Source organism: Bidens hawaiensis, unplaced genomic scaffold (assembly GCF_021521415.1).
Source record: "Bidens hawaiensis isolate Kalapana, Puna unplaced genomic scaffold, B.hawaiensis_p1.1 tig00021328_1, whole genome shotgun sequence".
NCBI classification, from domain to species: Eukaryota; Viridiplantae; Streptophyta; class Magnoliopsida; order Asterales; family Asteraceae; genus Bidens; species Bidens hawaiensis.
The window spans coordinates 303,054-318,697 of record NW_027493298.1 but is presented as its reverse complement, the minus strand read 5'-3'; the positions used below and the strand labels follow the sequence as shown (position 1 = coordinate 318,697).

The 15,644-nt window shown below is 37.1% G+C and overlaps 2 protein-coding genes and 1 pseudogene across 2 annotated transcripts; 2 read left to right on the top strand and 1 right to left on the bottom strand.

Moving 5' to 3' along the window:
- Nucleotides 1–836: 836 nt before the first annotated feature.
- On the bottom strand, nt 837–4,206 carry LOC143563171 (signal peptidase complex subunit 2-like). The gene is made up of 5 exons (XM_077050777.1): nt 4,038–4,206; nt 3,047–3,211; nt 2,846–2,926; nt 1,985–2,130; nt 837–1,076 (listed from the first exon to the last, which is right to left on the bottom strand). Exons 1-5 carry the CDS (start codon nt 4,152–4,154, stop codon nt 983–985), a joined length of 603 nt encoding a protein of 200 aa, XP_076906892.1. The 5' UTR covers nt 4,155–4,206; the 3' UTR covers nt 837–982.
- Nucleotides 4,207–5,745: 1,539 nt separating this feature from the next.
- Nucleotides 5,746–8,704, top strand: LOC143563170 (syntaxin-31-like). Its single transcript, XM_077050776.1, has 6 exons — nt 5,746–6,110; nt 7,082–7,332; nt 7,427–7,569; nt 7,697–7,735; nt 7,859–8,062; nt 8,389–8,704. Exons 1-6 carry the CDS (start codon nt 5,858–5,860, stop codon nt 8,546–8,548), a joined length of 1,050 nt encoding a protein of 349 aa, XP_076906891.1. The 5' UTR covers nt 5,746–5,857; the 3' UTR covers nt 8,549–8,704.
- A 1,067-nt stretch (nt 8,705–9,771) lies between these two features.
- LOC143563180 (putative zinc metalloprotease EGY2, chloroplastic) lies at nt 9,772–13,447 on the top strand (annotated as a pseudogene).
- The last annotated feature ends 2,197 nt before the right edge of the window (nt 13,448–15,644 follow it).

Genomic DNA, 15,644 nt, shown 5'->3' with positions numbered 1-15,644 from the left:
TCGTACAAGACCTCGAGGGTTTTTGAATTCTCATTGACGACCCTGTATGAATGTACGGTAAAAAAAATTAGGTTACCCCTTAATATTTAATCTAGATCCATCACTGAGCAGAAGAATATGTGTCAAGAATGCAATGCTTAGCCATCTTAGAAAAGAAACTAATACAAATAAAGCTCTTTAGATACAAAAATGAACTCTCACATTAAAAGCTTAAAAGGGTTAGTGTGCTATAACTATTTTTAGAACGGCGACTTTCTTGTATTTAGGCTATCGCACTCTTCAAATTTGGAGAGCCCCGATACTCCACTCTGGCCAGACTATGTTGTCTTAACCGGGCCCACGCTGGCTTCAGAGTTTGGCTTGGGCATTCCCCCGGGAAACCATACCGCCGACTGCCACTTGACATTCGTTGTGCCACCACAAGAGCATAACTCTCTGGCGTAGCACACGATGGGACGAAAACCCGGGCGGGCTCAAGATTCAAACTGACAACCGTTGTACAAGGCCTAGCTCATATATATCATTGTCAATATCCATCCAAATATGACACAAGTGAGACTCGAACTTGAGTCTTTACTGGAGAACCCAGACCTCCTACCACTAGACCACAAGTGGAGATAGTGTGCTATAACTAATTTAAAGTCTAATAATCTACCATTCTACCCTCATATGTGGCCATTAGTAAAGTAAACATGTCCAGCTAACATTTGATACTAAGGCCAGTGTTCAAACTTGTTACTAAGATCATCAGGTTTTACTGTTTGGTGTTAAACTAGCATATAAATTCTAAGTTTATACACTTGTTGTTTTCAATCACTATCATTAAACTCCACACATAAGTCTAAATGGGATTTCATTCTAAACCAACTGTGGCAATAGGAGCAACACATCAAAGGTTATATGTTATGATTAAAATCTATTTGGTAAAAGTTTTCAATGTCTCAATTTGTATCCTCCTCCTATCAACCACAATCATTCCTTTTCACTTGCTCTTTTTGCTATCTTTGTAGTCGCTTATTAGGGCTTCAACGTCTTTCCAGAACAACCCTTCCACCAACACGCCATCCTTCGTGAACCTGTGAAATCAATTACAAACAGAGAACGAGTCAGAATGAAACCGAGCCTAACACTAAGCTTGTTTAATAAACGAATCAAGCCCGAAGCTTGAATAGGCTCACAAGCCTAAACTAGCCTATTATTTATACGAATATAATTCTTTTACTATAAAAAACTTACACGGTATTTATTAGGTTTGCAAACAAACCGAACAAACACAAATGGAGCATGTTTGTTTAACTTTAACTGAACAAACAATTGAACACGAAAACTAAACAATGTTCATGTTTGGTCACTCAGAAAATGAGCATGTCTGTGTTTATATATGTTCCTTTTTTAACAGTGATATAAACGAATGGCTCACCAACGTAAACAAATGAACATAGATGAATAAACATAACCAAGCTAAATCCTTTTAAAAGTAATATGAAAAACAATTTGGGCACCCGGACCTAAAAAGTTAATAAATGAGCGTAAACGAATGAACTTAAACAAATGTAAATTAATGAACATAAACGATTTTAAATGAATAAACATAAACTAGCATTCACGAACATAAATGAAAGAATGAGATGTGTTCATGTTCGTTCATTTATTAAATAAACGAACATAAACAAACTCCATGACAAACGGTTCACAAGCTGTTCACTGAATGTTCAGTTTGTTTACACGCCTAGTGTTTAATATTATAAACAAACCTATGATTAAAATAACTACATAAGTCATATTAATAAATTAAATTAAAAAAATATATAAATAACCTCAGGCCAATCAGGCCTCGAGCTTGAATAATTACTCACGAGCCAAGCGCCAGCTTTAGAATAAGAGCTAGAAATGTACCGAGCTCAAGTTTAAGCGAACTCGGGCTTGGCTCGTTTACAGTTTAAACCCTTATGTATGTGTGTGTGTGCAGAAGAAAGCGATGTACCATTTGGTGACGCTTTTAGTAAACTCGACAGTTGGCTTTGCAGAAATAGATTTAGGATCCGCGCTGGCAATCGTGAGAGTATACATGTCAGAGAATCTGGGCAGCTTAGAAGACACCATCAAGCCAGTGCTGTTATAAGCTGAGCCCTACAAATGTAACAAACTTCATGAATGAACAAGGATACCATACGTAAAAACCTATTAAATCATACAAGGGTAAGAAAACCTATTACAGAACACTTTGTTTCACTTGAGAGGACAAAAAAAAAACCATTCATTATGCATTGTGCTTATTTTAAGGAGACAGATTTAAGAAAACACAAGAAGCATGAGCTACTTTCTTCAAGCCTACCGGGATAAGTTTTCTCTCTCCTTTCCTTTACAACTTACAGACCAAATATTCAAACCAAATGCCACCCAACAAGTTAAATATCGTACTGTTTCAAAAAAAAAAAGAAGAAAATCTAGAAAATACACACAAACACTCGTAATTGTGAAAGACAACACAAAACATTTACACAACCACAAAGTAACACACTTTATTCCCAATTTACCTTAACTGCATTAAACTTGATTATAAAACATCGTAAAATTCAACTTTCTATATGGAACAATACAGTAATCCAGATCCTAAATCCTAATGCTAGCCTTCAAGAAATAAAAACAAATCAACTTAAACATATTATATTTCAATATTAATCCAGATTTTACACTCATCGACAAAGTAAAAAACAAAAGTTCCACTGCTTTTAAGTTTTAACTTAAAAAACAATTGTATATGAGAACAAATATGAGAGCAAAATTTTTAAAAAATATATTAATCAATCAAAACTAGTCTATAACAAAGGAAAATAAAACTTACTGCAGGAGGATATGTGAACAAAAACGCATTCTTTTCCTTGGTGTAGATGATCAGCTGCAATATCGCATTGAACAGCACATACTTGCCATAGTTAAAGATCAAACAAACTTAAATTATAAACGATTTAAAACTGCAGATCAGTTCAAATAAATCTAATTTTGCGGTAAAATTAATATATAATAAAAATTCAGTTCACAGAACTATAAAAGGATATAACACGATGCACCCGATCAAGAAATTCTTGTTATCCGGAAACTTCTTGTTGAAAAACTGAGCAAACAACGCAATGACGATAATAATAGCTCCGATGAACAACCTAACGTTACTCATCCTCACATCTTCCTTGTACCCGCGGCTAGTCACGATCTGATTCAATTAACAAAACATGTACCGATTAAGCATAATTAAGAAATTTAAATTGAAACTGAAACTGAACCCAGATCAGAATTTCAAATCTAGACGCTGAGAGTGAAACTGAAACCAAACCCATATCAAAATTATCAAAATTGAGATTATTAAAGTTAAATTGAAACTGAACCCAGATCATAATTTCAAAATTTATATACTTAAGAGTGAAATTGAAACTGAACCCAGATCGGAGTTTCAAAATTTAGATAGTTAAAATGAAATTGAAACTGAACCCAGATCATAATTTCTATATAGAGATTATTAAAGTGAAATTGAAACTGAACCCATATCGAAATGATCAAAATTGAGATTTTTAAAATGAAATTGAAACAAAACCCTTTTGAGATGATTAGAGTAAAACTGAAACTGAACCCAGATCATAATTTAAAAATTGAAACTGAACCCAGATAGTAATTTCAAAAATAAGATGATTAGAGTGAAAGTGAAACTGAACCCATATCAGAATTTCAAATTTGAGATGATTAGAGTGAAATTAAAATCAAACCAAGATCGGAATTACAAAATTGAGATGATTAGAGTAAAATTGAAACTGAACCCAGATCATAATTTCAAAACTGAAACCAAACCCAGATAGTAATTTCAAAAATTAAGATGATTAGGGTGAAAATGAAACTGACCCAGATCGGAATAACAAAATTAAGATAATTAGAGTGAAACTGAACCCAGATCGGGACTACAAAATTAAGATGATTGGAGTGGAATTGAAACTGAACCCAGATCGGAATTACAAAATTAAGATGATTAGAGTAAAATAGAAGTATACCTCATTGACAGTTTCGTCGAGCAAGTGCTTGATGGAGTTGTGATCCAAGAGATTGGTCTTCTTAGGGGTTTTGGTGGGCGGAGTGGCGGTGGTGCCGTTAGTCGTCGCCGTCGTCATCTCCGATTTCGATTGCTGTGTTTTCGATTTGAGAGTTTTTAGGTTTTGTCTGAAATGAAATGAGAAACTGGATTTGGGGGTTTTGTTTAAAGCTGCATTCTGCAAGTAACGCTCAAGTTTATGGGCCTTGACTTGACTAGTTGTATTTAGTTTTGGGCTTTTGGCCCTTTATCAAAAGTTTTTTTTTGTTTTTTTGTTTTTTTTTTCTGTAAAAAAGTAAATTTGGCCTGATTAGTCAATTTCATTTTAACTAAAAAAAATCTAATTACAATTTAGAGGCATGTAAGCAGGCAACAAGCTGCGTCGCCACCCCCGTTTTGAATGGTAAAATCGATCCTATTGAAAACGAAGTTATCGTTCTTCGGCGTCGTTGAGTTATTGTGCACGACCCATTTAACTCTTTTTAGAAACGTAGCAGCATCGGGGGCAATTGACCAAAATATATCAAAAGCAAAAGGAATGAAGTCATGTTGATTCTCAACACACGACTTCTCGTGCTTAGCATTTTTTTTTTCCTACTTCTGCCTTTCGCACGACCTGCCTAGCAACAAACCCGGTGTCCCTAAGTCCGACAAGAGGGGACAACCCAGTAAGGTCCACACAAGCATGATTCCCCCCGCCCACCCAAATACAAGAATGTTTGTTGATCAGAGAGTAGAATGTCCGCCACCCCCTCCCTAATTAGTTAAAAACATAATTTTTACTCGATTTTTTTTACGCTAATAACCTTCTTTACCAACAATTTAATATTTCTTTTATTCAATTGGGGTAAGAGCATCTACAACAAGGTGTCTGAATCTACATGGCACCACTGCAAACTAATTAAAAAAATAACTTCATCATTGTAGCAATTAAAGTTGTGAATGAAGTCATATTCTGCAAACTTGTAAAGGACTTCAAAATGTGTCCCACTTTCTCTCTTTCTCTCACATGCATATATATACACACACACTATATATATATTTTTTAATATTTTTTAATTGGTTTGTAGAGGTGTTTTGTGGGAAAAAAGTGAGGTTTTGAGAAAATATTGAAATCAGATGTGGCGATGAGGTGTCGGTTTGTACGAGTTTGTTGTTGTGGATGCTCTAATAGATGAGTTTCCAACCAAGTATGAATTATATAACTAAATTTATACACAGAAGGGAGACAAACGACTTTAAGAAAAACAAGGTAGAATGTTTGGCAAATGTTTTTCTTTTGAGTTTTACACCCCATGCATAAGGGTGGCAGTGGAATTTTGTTGGAAAAGGTAAACGTGTACATGTAGCATGTAGACCTATGCATCGTAATGGACAACAAATTGTGTCATTATCTTTTTTTTGAATATAACAATATTAAGTTGTTTATATATACATTCGTGAAACACACACGACTAAGCAGCTTCGTAGCCTCATACGGAAACTAGTAACACGTGTTTTGTTAACGCAACAGGACCCACCATGGCACCATGAAAAGACAAATTCACAAACTCCTCCGTTAGATCTACACATGCTAGTTTCTCTGAATTTAATTATAAAACAGGGATCACCTTGACCCACTTTCAAAGTGACGGGTTTGGACAATGACCAGTTAGACACGTATCGTAATCCGATTTGACCACCTACCAACACAAATACTAGACTTCAATATGACGCCCGTGTCCGAGTCTGAAATGACTCAGTGACTATCAACCAACCGACTGAACGGACCACCGGTCAGCAATGGCGTCTGCCGGAATTTACACCTTCCGTGATCGGACATCTGAATTCCGATCACTCTTTGATACATTGAAGAAATTCGGTAGAACATCAGCAGCAGGTGGATCACACCAGCAAACCGATCCATCCACATCTTCTAAGCCACCAGCAGCTGCACCATATTCTTCTTCATTTCAATCCAATTTCAATAAGAAAGCTTCTCGTATAGGATTAGGCGTCCATGAAACCTCTAAGAAAATCGCCAGACTCGCTAATCGTATACATTCGTTACTTTCTATATATATTTTGTTAAACCTAGGGTTTCAAATTCTGTTTATTATCATTTTGTTCACGTGTTGATTATATCTTCGTAATGAATCAACTGCAAAATTAAATTAGGTATGATATGTAGTACCGATTAGCGATTGATACATACTGCTGGATAAGTGGATAATCTGTTAGGTGTTATTGGATCTATACTCATTGATAGACTTGTAACATCTTTTTGTTAGGTTTTTATATGTTTTGTTAAACCTAGGGTTTCAAATTCGGTTTATCGTATTTCGATTCGATTCAGTTCGCTCGTTACTTGTTTTGTTTCGATCTCGTTTTGTATTGATTTTTATCTTCGTAATGAATCAACTGCAAAATTAGGTATGATATGCAGTACCGATTAAAGATTGGTGATTGATATATGCTACGGGATCATCTGCTAGGTTTTATTGGATCTATACTGAATTCTAGACTTGTAACATCTTTTTGTTAGGTTTCTATATCTTTTGTTAAACCTGGGGTTTCAAATTCCGTTTATAATATTCAGTTTCAAGTTACTTGCCTTGATTTTGATCTCGTATTGATGATATCTTCGTAATGAGTCAACTGTAAAATTAGGTATGATTTGTAGTACCGATTAGCGATTGATGATTAATACATAGTTCGGATCATCTGTTAGGTTTTATTGGATCTATACTGAATTCTAGACTTGTAACATCTTTGTTAGGTTGCTATGTATTTTGTTAAACCTAGGGTTTCAACTTTGGTTTATCGTATTCCGATTCATTTTTGCGTTACATGTCTTAATTTTGATCTCATATTGAGTATATTTTTGTAACGAATCCACTGCAAAATTAGGTATGATTTGTCGTAGTACTGATTAGCGATTGATACATACCGCTGGTTCATCTGTTAGGTGTTATTGGATCTATACTGATTTCTAGACTTGTAACATCTTTGTTGGTGGTTATGCAGTGTCTAAGAAGTCTTCAATTTTTGATGATCCGTTGAAGGAGATTCAGGAACTGACAGCGTTGATAAAGAATGATATTACAGCTCTGAATGTAGCCATATCTGATCTGCAAACTCTTCAAAATATGGAGATTGCTGATGGTAACTATTCAGAAGATAGAGTTGTCCACTCTACTGCTGTTTGTGATGATTTGAAGAACAAACTTATGGGAGCTACAAAAAAGTTTCAGGATGTCTTAACAGCAAGAACTGAGGTTTGTATAATCGTATTGTAGTTGTGAGCTCAACAATCGGAAATTATCTCCCTTGTATTTCTTTATGTCTGTATTTCATCTGTTTGTATGGCAGAATATTAAGGCTCATGAAAATAGGAGGCAGATATTTTCTACTAATATAACAAGAGAGAATCCATTAAAGCAGCAGCAAACAAAGATGGAACCACCTCCTTGGTCAAGCCCATCTAAATCAGCTGGAAATCTACAACAACCTGAGTAAGTCTTTAATAATATTAAATTTATATTTGTATGCGTTTAATCTCATATTAATATCCATCTGTTTGATATTCTAGACAAGATACAAATTAATCTTATTTGCCTTAATCGGCTTTGTTTTTCTCAGATCTTCTGGAAATGGAATTCAAGTTGGAAACCAACTAAGGTGTGTTTATATGGTGTCCTCATAATTCTTCTTTTGTGCCATATATTCATTTTGTTCAAGAAGACTGTAACTACAGTCAGGTATGTTTATTGAATATGACATTTATTATCTTTGTTAATGAAGACGACGGTTAGCTGCTGATGGTCCACCTTCAAGTTCCCAACATATGGGAGCATCAATGTTGCAGCAGGTGGTCCCACAACAAGAAACTTTTTCTCAAAACCGTGCTGTTGCTCTACAGAGTGTTGAGTCTACAATAACCGAACTGAGTGGAATCTTCACAAATTTGGCTACTATGGTTGCACACCAAGGGGAGCTAGCTATCAGGTTAGTCAAATTTACGTATATATCCTTCAAAAGTATTAAAAAGTTGATGGTATTCATTAATTTAAATCAAATCTTAATGCATCAAGCCATCAATTGTGATTACAAGAAACAACATTCTACGATCATAATCTGGATCTTTTTATAATACATTATAAGACGTATGCGTTAAAAGTAGACTTTGTGCGCGTTTGAGTGGTTCCCTTTATTTGACTGATGAACAAGTAAAATAATTGAAATTGGAAAATGGCTATTTTTTTTCTTTTTAAATGGATTGTGTTTGTAATTATATAAGTTTTTGCGTGACGGAAATGAAATTTTGGTATCAGGATTGATGACAATATGGAAGAAACATTGTCAAATGTTGACGGTGCTCGTGGAGCTTTATTGAAGTACTTGAACTCTATATCATCAAACAGGTGGCTTATGATCAAGATATTTTTGATTTTGATAATATTTCTCATCGTATTCCTGTTTTTCCTGGCTTGATTAATATGTTTTATCATTATACCCAAAGTTATATTTTTGACATATTAAAAGATAGGAATTTGTGAATTGTATGGCAATCAATTTTCCCGAATTCCATGGTTTTGTGAACGATTATACATTTTATATTGGAGTATAAATTGAACATGAAATGATATTATCATATGGTTTGTGACTGTTTGTATGTGATGAGCTTGATATGTTTAAGAATGGTGATTGTAGGCATGGTAAAATATATAGCTGGGTTCGGGTTCGGGTTCGGGAGGGTCAAACCAGGTTCAGGTTAATCGCGTTAAAATTGAGCACAATCAACAACCGGTTAACAATCTTATGAAGACCGATGTCCTGACCAATTTTAAAATTAAATATTGCATATGGTCCTGACCAAACGTAAAACTGCGGATTATAGTTTTAGTGGTTTATGTTAGTTTCAAAATCCATGTAACTAACTTTTATCATCCTCCATGCTAACTTGTAAGTTCAAAAGCACCTATGAAAGTATAATTGATCATTTAAAAACATTTTCAGTCAAATTAAACAATCAGTTAACCAAATCACTATTTTAGATTCAGATTAGCCACCAATTACTTTTACCAGATTTTTTTTACAATTTAACTTTGTATTTTTTCATCCAAATCAATCTTCATTATAACACACTTAACATATTATTAGTTATTACATGCTCTACGTCAAAGCTCATTCAAATATAACAAAAACTTATATATATATATATATATATATATATATATATATATATATATATTCAAATTCTGGGTTGCGCTATACAATGATCAAACACACCAACAAGTTCTAATCTTTAAATAAGATATCTTAAATTATAGGATGACAAATAAAGTTGTTATAAAAGTATAAATTAATCAACTCTTATTCATATCTATTTAATATTTTTTTCTTAACAATATATTAAATCTTTTACTTTTTCTATATCCACAGCATGGGTGTTCATGCTGATGAATTATGGCTGACACCATTCCATATTTCTTTCATGTCACCTTCTTTCATTTTTACCAAAGATAGATTTTAAACTCTCCAAGTATTCATTTCCTTATTCCTTCACCTTTAACAATATCCAAAGCCTCCAATTCCCTACTAAAACTCTAACCAATCCAACAATTTCAACTTCACATGCTTTAAGATGACTTCGGCATCGACTATAATCACGCCTGTGTGTTTTTGCTGAAACTTTGTTCCTCAGTTGCAGTGCCATGACCTCCGACTGCAGCCGTGTGTATCTTGGTGTGTTGGTTTAGTGAATTATTTGTAGTTTTTGAACTTACGCTATGAATTTATGTTTGGAGTATAATGTTGTGTTATATATTTAGGTTAAAGGTTCGTGCAGGCAACCGAGTGATAAAATGCAGAGCTACTGAAAAGGAGACTAGACCAGATGGGGATAAAGTACGCATCTATCTTAGTTTTCTAGCTTCCTTATTTGGTAGTGTTCGGGTTGACTTGTTTGACCCTTTTGTTAAACGGGTTGTGTTTGAGTTGATACATTTAACATGCTTATATAGTTATATTTAAACAAGGCTACCTGTCAAACTATTTATAATTAGAACAAAAAAAATATTTATACGTAAGGTCAGTCCATCTACGTATTTATCATCCTACAATCCGTTTAGAATCTAAACTTTAGATAAACAAGATACACTGGTCGTGAATTAACGACATCTTATATTATAAAAAATGTAGCCCGAATGGAAAATCAAATATCTTTGTGGATTGATAATCCGAAAAATGACATGTTAACATGAAAATATGAGGAGCTACTTGTTGAAAATTATTTTTTTGTTAAAAACATTTATTTATGAATAATTAAATACAGTTAAATTTTGATTTTAGAACTAATTGATGAGTTTTGTTGTTAGGATAAGGGGCAGCCTAATCAGTTGGAAATAATCAACAGATTCATGCAGGATAGTACAAAGGCTCAAGGACTAAATGAGGTGATATGTTTATTAACTTAAATAGGATAAAATTACAAAATACTAATCAAGTTTCAATATTGAATTTAATTATTTAGAAATTCTGATTAAAATTGTTCTTGTTACTTCTGAAGGATAAATGTTATCCAACTCGTTCTAGTCAACTTGAGGCGCTTAACCGGTTACTAAATAAAGATGGACTTGAAGCTAAACCACAACAAGTCATTGAGGTATTATTCTTATATCATTGAGGCATGTAGTTCACTAAAATTCAGTTGAAATATAAATTTGATGACATATTATACTACTATCAAGTATCAACTCATTTTTTTCATAACAGGAGACTCATAATATAGAGATTACAAATGGATCACACCTACCATATGTGAAGGTGAATAATTCATTAATAACACTTCCACTTTTATTCATATCATATTATTCTCTCTTGTTAACTCCTACTTATATTTAACAGCCACATCAGCTTGATGGCATCATCACAATCCCAAACGAAACAACCAAAATATTAAAAGACCAAGTGTTTGGATTCGACACCTTTTTTATTACCAGCCAAGAATCATATCAGGTCATAATACACATAACTAAGTGACTAAAATAAATCTTGATAATTAATTTACATTTATCTTTATGTTACAGAGGGGAGTGTTGTTTAAAGGAAACCTGCGAGGATCGCCTGCTGTAACTTACGACAAACTTAAAAAAAGACTACAGGTTAGTTATATTTTTTTTAACCGTGAGAACCCGTTAGGGAAAGGCTAAATATGTAATTTTTTACATGATGTAAAGGATACTTTTGGGGATGAATATAAGCTTTTCCTTTTGGTAAATCCTGAAGATGATAAACCTGTGGCAGTTGTGGTTCCTAGAAACACCTTACAACCGGAAACAACGGGTATTATTAACTATTAATATTGTCTTTGTTTAAGGAGCTGTTTGTTTTTTACGACAAAAACTGTTTGCAATCCGATTTCATCTGATTTTATGTCTGCAACTTAAGATGCGGTCTGAAGGTCTGCAATCTGAAAATATAATACTGTTTGTTTTATAAGATATCGTCTGCATAAGCTGAAAATTAATGACAATACATAGAAGTCATTTAACGTTTGTAGACTGCTAAAATAATTGGTAGTGGTGTATGAACTATGGAAGTGGGTGGTGGTGGACGTTTGTGGTAGGTGGTGGTGATGGACGGTTGTGGTGGGTGGTGGACGGTGATGGTGGCCAACGATGGGTGGTGGTGGTGATGGACAATGGTGGTGGGTGGTGGACGGTGGTTGTGGCCAACGGTGGGTGGTGGGTAGTGGTGGTGGACGGTGGGTGGTGGTGGATGGTGGTGGCGCACGGTGGGTGGTGTGGTGGACATTGGATGTTGGTAGGATGATAAGAAGTGTGAAAAAGCGTGAAGATGTTGGATATTAGCTTATTATTTAAGACCATATAAGCAGTTTTCAGATCCTTTTTTTTTTTAAACAAACTGTCTTCAAGAACTTATGTCTGCGCGCCCACAGACATAACCCTCCTGCAGACGTTTGAAGCAAAAACAAACACAGCCTAATTGTCTATATGTTCTTTTTCATTAGATTGTTGTGGTTAATTCTATTGTTTTTTTTCGTTAAAGGCATCCCTGAATGGTTTGCTGCTGGAGCTTTTGGATTAGTTATAATATGCACGTTACTATTACATAACGTGCCCGCATTGCAGTCAAACGTATTGTATGCAAATCTATCCAATCATTCTAATAGTGTCTTTTATGTTGATTTCTATTAATAATAGTAACGCGCGTATTGTGATGTTCAGATCCGTTTTTGACAATATTGACTTATTAAAGGACGGGCTTCCCGGAGCCCTTGTAACCGCACTTGTTTTGGGTGTGCATGAAATCACCCACATTTTGGTTGCCAGAAGAGGAGTTAAACTTGGGGTCCCGTATTTTGTACCGAGTTGGCAGGTGAGGTTTGTATACTTAGTCAACTAAGTCAACTTTGACCCCTTAAGGTTATTTGGGTTATGCTTGATCTCTAACGGGCCAAGCAGTCTCTAGTAAAAAAATTGACTTAAAAAGACAATGGTTGAACATGCTGAACAAGAAGTGTTTTGTATCAACCCGATTGACGCGTTTTAACCCATACAAAAATAACCTGTTTTGTCCCTAACTCCCTAAGCCTTCTTGACCAGTTAACATATTTTTGTGGCAGATAGGCTCGTTTGGTGCAATAACACGGATTCTAAACATTGTACCAAACCGTGAGGCTCTTCTTAAGATCGCAGCAGCAGGCCCTTTAGCGGGCTTTACATTGGGCCTTGTTTTTTTGCTTTTGGGCTTTTACTTGTCACCAACCGATGGTACAGGGATCGTTGTTGATGTTTCTGTATTTCACAAATCATTTCTTGCTGGTGGGATAGCAAAACTGCTTCTTGGTGATGTTCTTAGAGAAGGAGCAATTATATCAGTCAGCCCGTTAGCGATTTGGGCTTGGGCGGGCTTCTCATTAATGCAATTAACAACATTCCTGCAGGCGAGCTAGATGGTGGCCGAATATCTTTTGCAATATGGGGCCGAAAGGTTCCATTCTTCGCTTCATGATGCTTATTTTGTTTGAAATGGGCCGGCCGGGCTAGTTTGGGTCGAAATAGTTTTGGTTTATTTTCAACGATATGAAGTTATGAACACTTTGGTTGTGTTTTGCAGGCTGCGTATCATTTATCGGCTGCTTCTGTTGTGTTGCTGGGGCTATTATCATTAACAGATGACGTGGCGTTTTATTGGTTAGTTTTGATATTCTTTTTACAGCGCGGGCCGATTGCTCCACTGGCTGAAGAAATAAGCGAGCCCGATAATAAGTATGTTGCATTGGGAGTATTAGTTTTAGTGATGAGAGTACTTGTTTGTTTGCCTTATCCCTTCCCTTTCACAAGTGAATCAATTACAAGTCTTTAGTGATATTAGTACAATACAAGAGCTCAGAGCTCTTTAGTGTAGTGGAATAATAAAGATTATGATCATTCGTGTGGCAAACAAGTTCTAGCTCGACAACATGATGTATAACTATGATATATATCACTTAAGCCTCCCAATGGTGAAGGACTCCGCCTGTCCCCGCAGCCTCGGATACAAGCCATTAGGGAAGGCCACCCGCGCAGCATGGCTACACGCACAAGGCACTTAACTCTCCCCAGTGTCACCTGAAGGAATGAGCAAAGGCGGGAGGGGGAAAACTCCCGCCTAAATGAGCCAGTCCGTATGATGGAGGATCTTTTGTGTGATACCTGACGAGGTACAGACAAAAGATCTGACCAAGAATGCGACAGCTCACTGACAGCAGCATGGCAGACAGCACGCCACAGCACTGTGACCAATAGCCGCCGCCTACCCACCAACTCCTGCCATACCACGTGCATAGCCTGTAGTTGGCAGAAGAGGAAGAGTGCACGACACGCCTGCTCTGTGTCAGCCGCTACCTATCCACCACTCACAGGCAGGGCACGTGCATAGGTTACAGTTGGTAGCGTGTTGGGCCGGCTAAACCCCTTGGAAACCTACCTTCGGCTATAAATACCCCAATGGTATGAACATCTTATCTTATCATATATACCTGATATCTGCTCTAGCAATCTCTTAATATACTTTTATATTTAAAGAGCAATCTAGTCTGATTCTCACGCCGGAGGGTGGTCACAAGGAGGAACCCCCCCCTTCTCAGTGACGAGCTCACGGTGTCTGTTTTGCAGGTTATCAGAAGAACCATCTTCCAAGGGTTTAACCCCTCGTGGGAAACAGCTCTCCAACCCCCAGGTTACCAGTAATCTGCCCGGGGTCTGGTTAGTGTTTCTTCATTGGCGCCATCCGTGCATAAAGCTAGAACTTCATTTTTCTCCAGTTTTTTCAAAATTCTAGAAAGATGGTTAAAGAAACTCCGGTAACCACAACCCCAGCTACTGGAGGGAATACCGGCAACACAGTTTTTACAAACACTACCCCGGTTACCCAAGCCGGGGCAAGTGAAGTAAATTTTACGAACACTACCCCAGTTACCCAAGCTGGGGCAAGTGCAGTAAATAATCGCCCACTGGGATTCACCGATACCCAGTTTAAAAAACGAACAAGACTCCCCCGCCAAACTCTCGATGAAGTTAAGGCATGGGCGGAAGCACGACAAAAGGAATTCCAAGCTGAGTTGGACGAACGCTTGCGTTCCGTCCAACAGGCCGACGAATTCGAAGAATACTTGGACAATGACTCGGAGGAATCCGACTCCGACGCGAACCCTCGCCATAGGGCAAAAGGGAAGCATAAGGAAACGGACTCCCAACCGAGAAGGCATTTTGGACAAGCCTTCAAACCAAAACGCACAGGTGGAAGTTCACGAGACTTCTCCAAAACGTTCAGACCGAACGTTGCAAATGCGGGAACGTCCAAATTTGCAAGGGACATTGCGGAAGCAATTGCCCCAAAAAGTGCCAAACAAATGCCCAACATAGGCACTTATGATGGTATGTCCGACCCAGACGACCATTTGAACAGGTTCATAGCAGGGGCAACCGTCAGCAACTGGACGGAACCCACGTGGTGTTACATGTTTCAAATGACGCTGGTGGGGGCTGCTAGGGTTTGGTTTGATCGTTTACCGGTTAACCACATTTACGACTGGGCAGACTTCCAGCAGAAGTTTAGCCAACACTTCAGCCAGCAGCGAAAGTATACCGAGGAGCAATGGACAATCCTCAAATGCATACGGGAAGAAGATGAATCTCTGCCAAACTTCATCACTCGCTTCAACTCAAAGAAGTTAAGTTTGGGCAATATCAGCGAGGATCTTGTTCGCGCAGCCTTCATCCAGGGCGCGCAGGACCCAGAGCTTATCCGCACCCTAACGGGTAAAGATGGAATGCCATCCACATGGGATGGCATCATGACAGCAGCCAAACGCTATGCGGAAACGGAGAAGCAACTGGGTAGAGACCTTCCGCAGAGCACAAACCTTTACACCCAGAGGACGAGAGAGGACAACGTCCTCACCGCCCGATTGAACAAAAAACGGAAGCAAGGCATTTGGCAGTCAAGGGTAAACTTTGACACCTCATCCGGCTTACAGCACCGATCGGGTGAAAGGGATAATGTAAAGCTGCACCGGAAC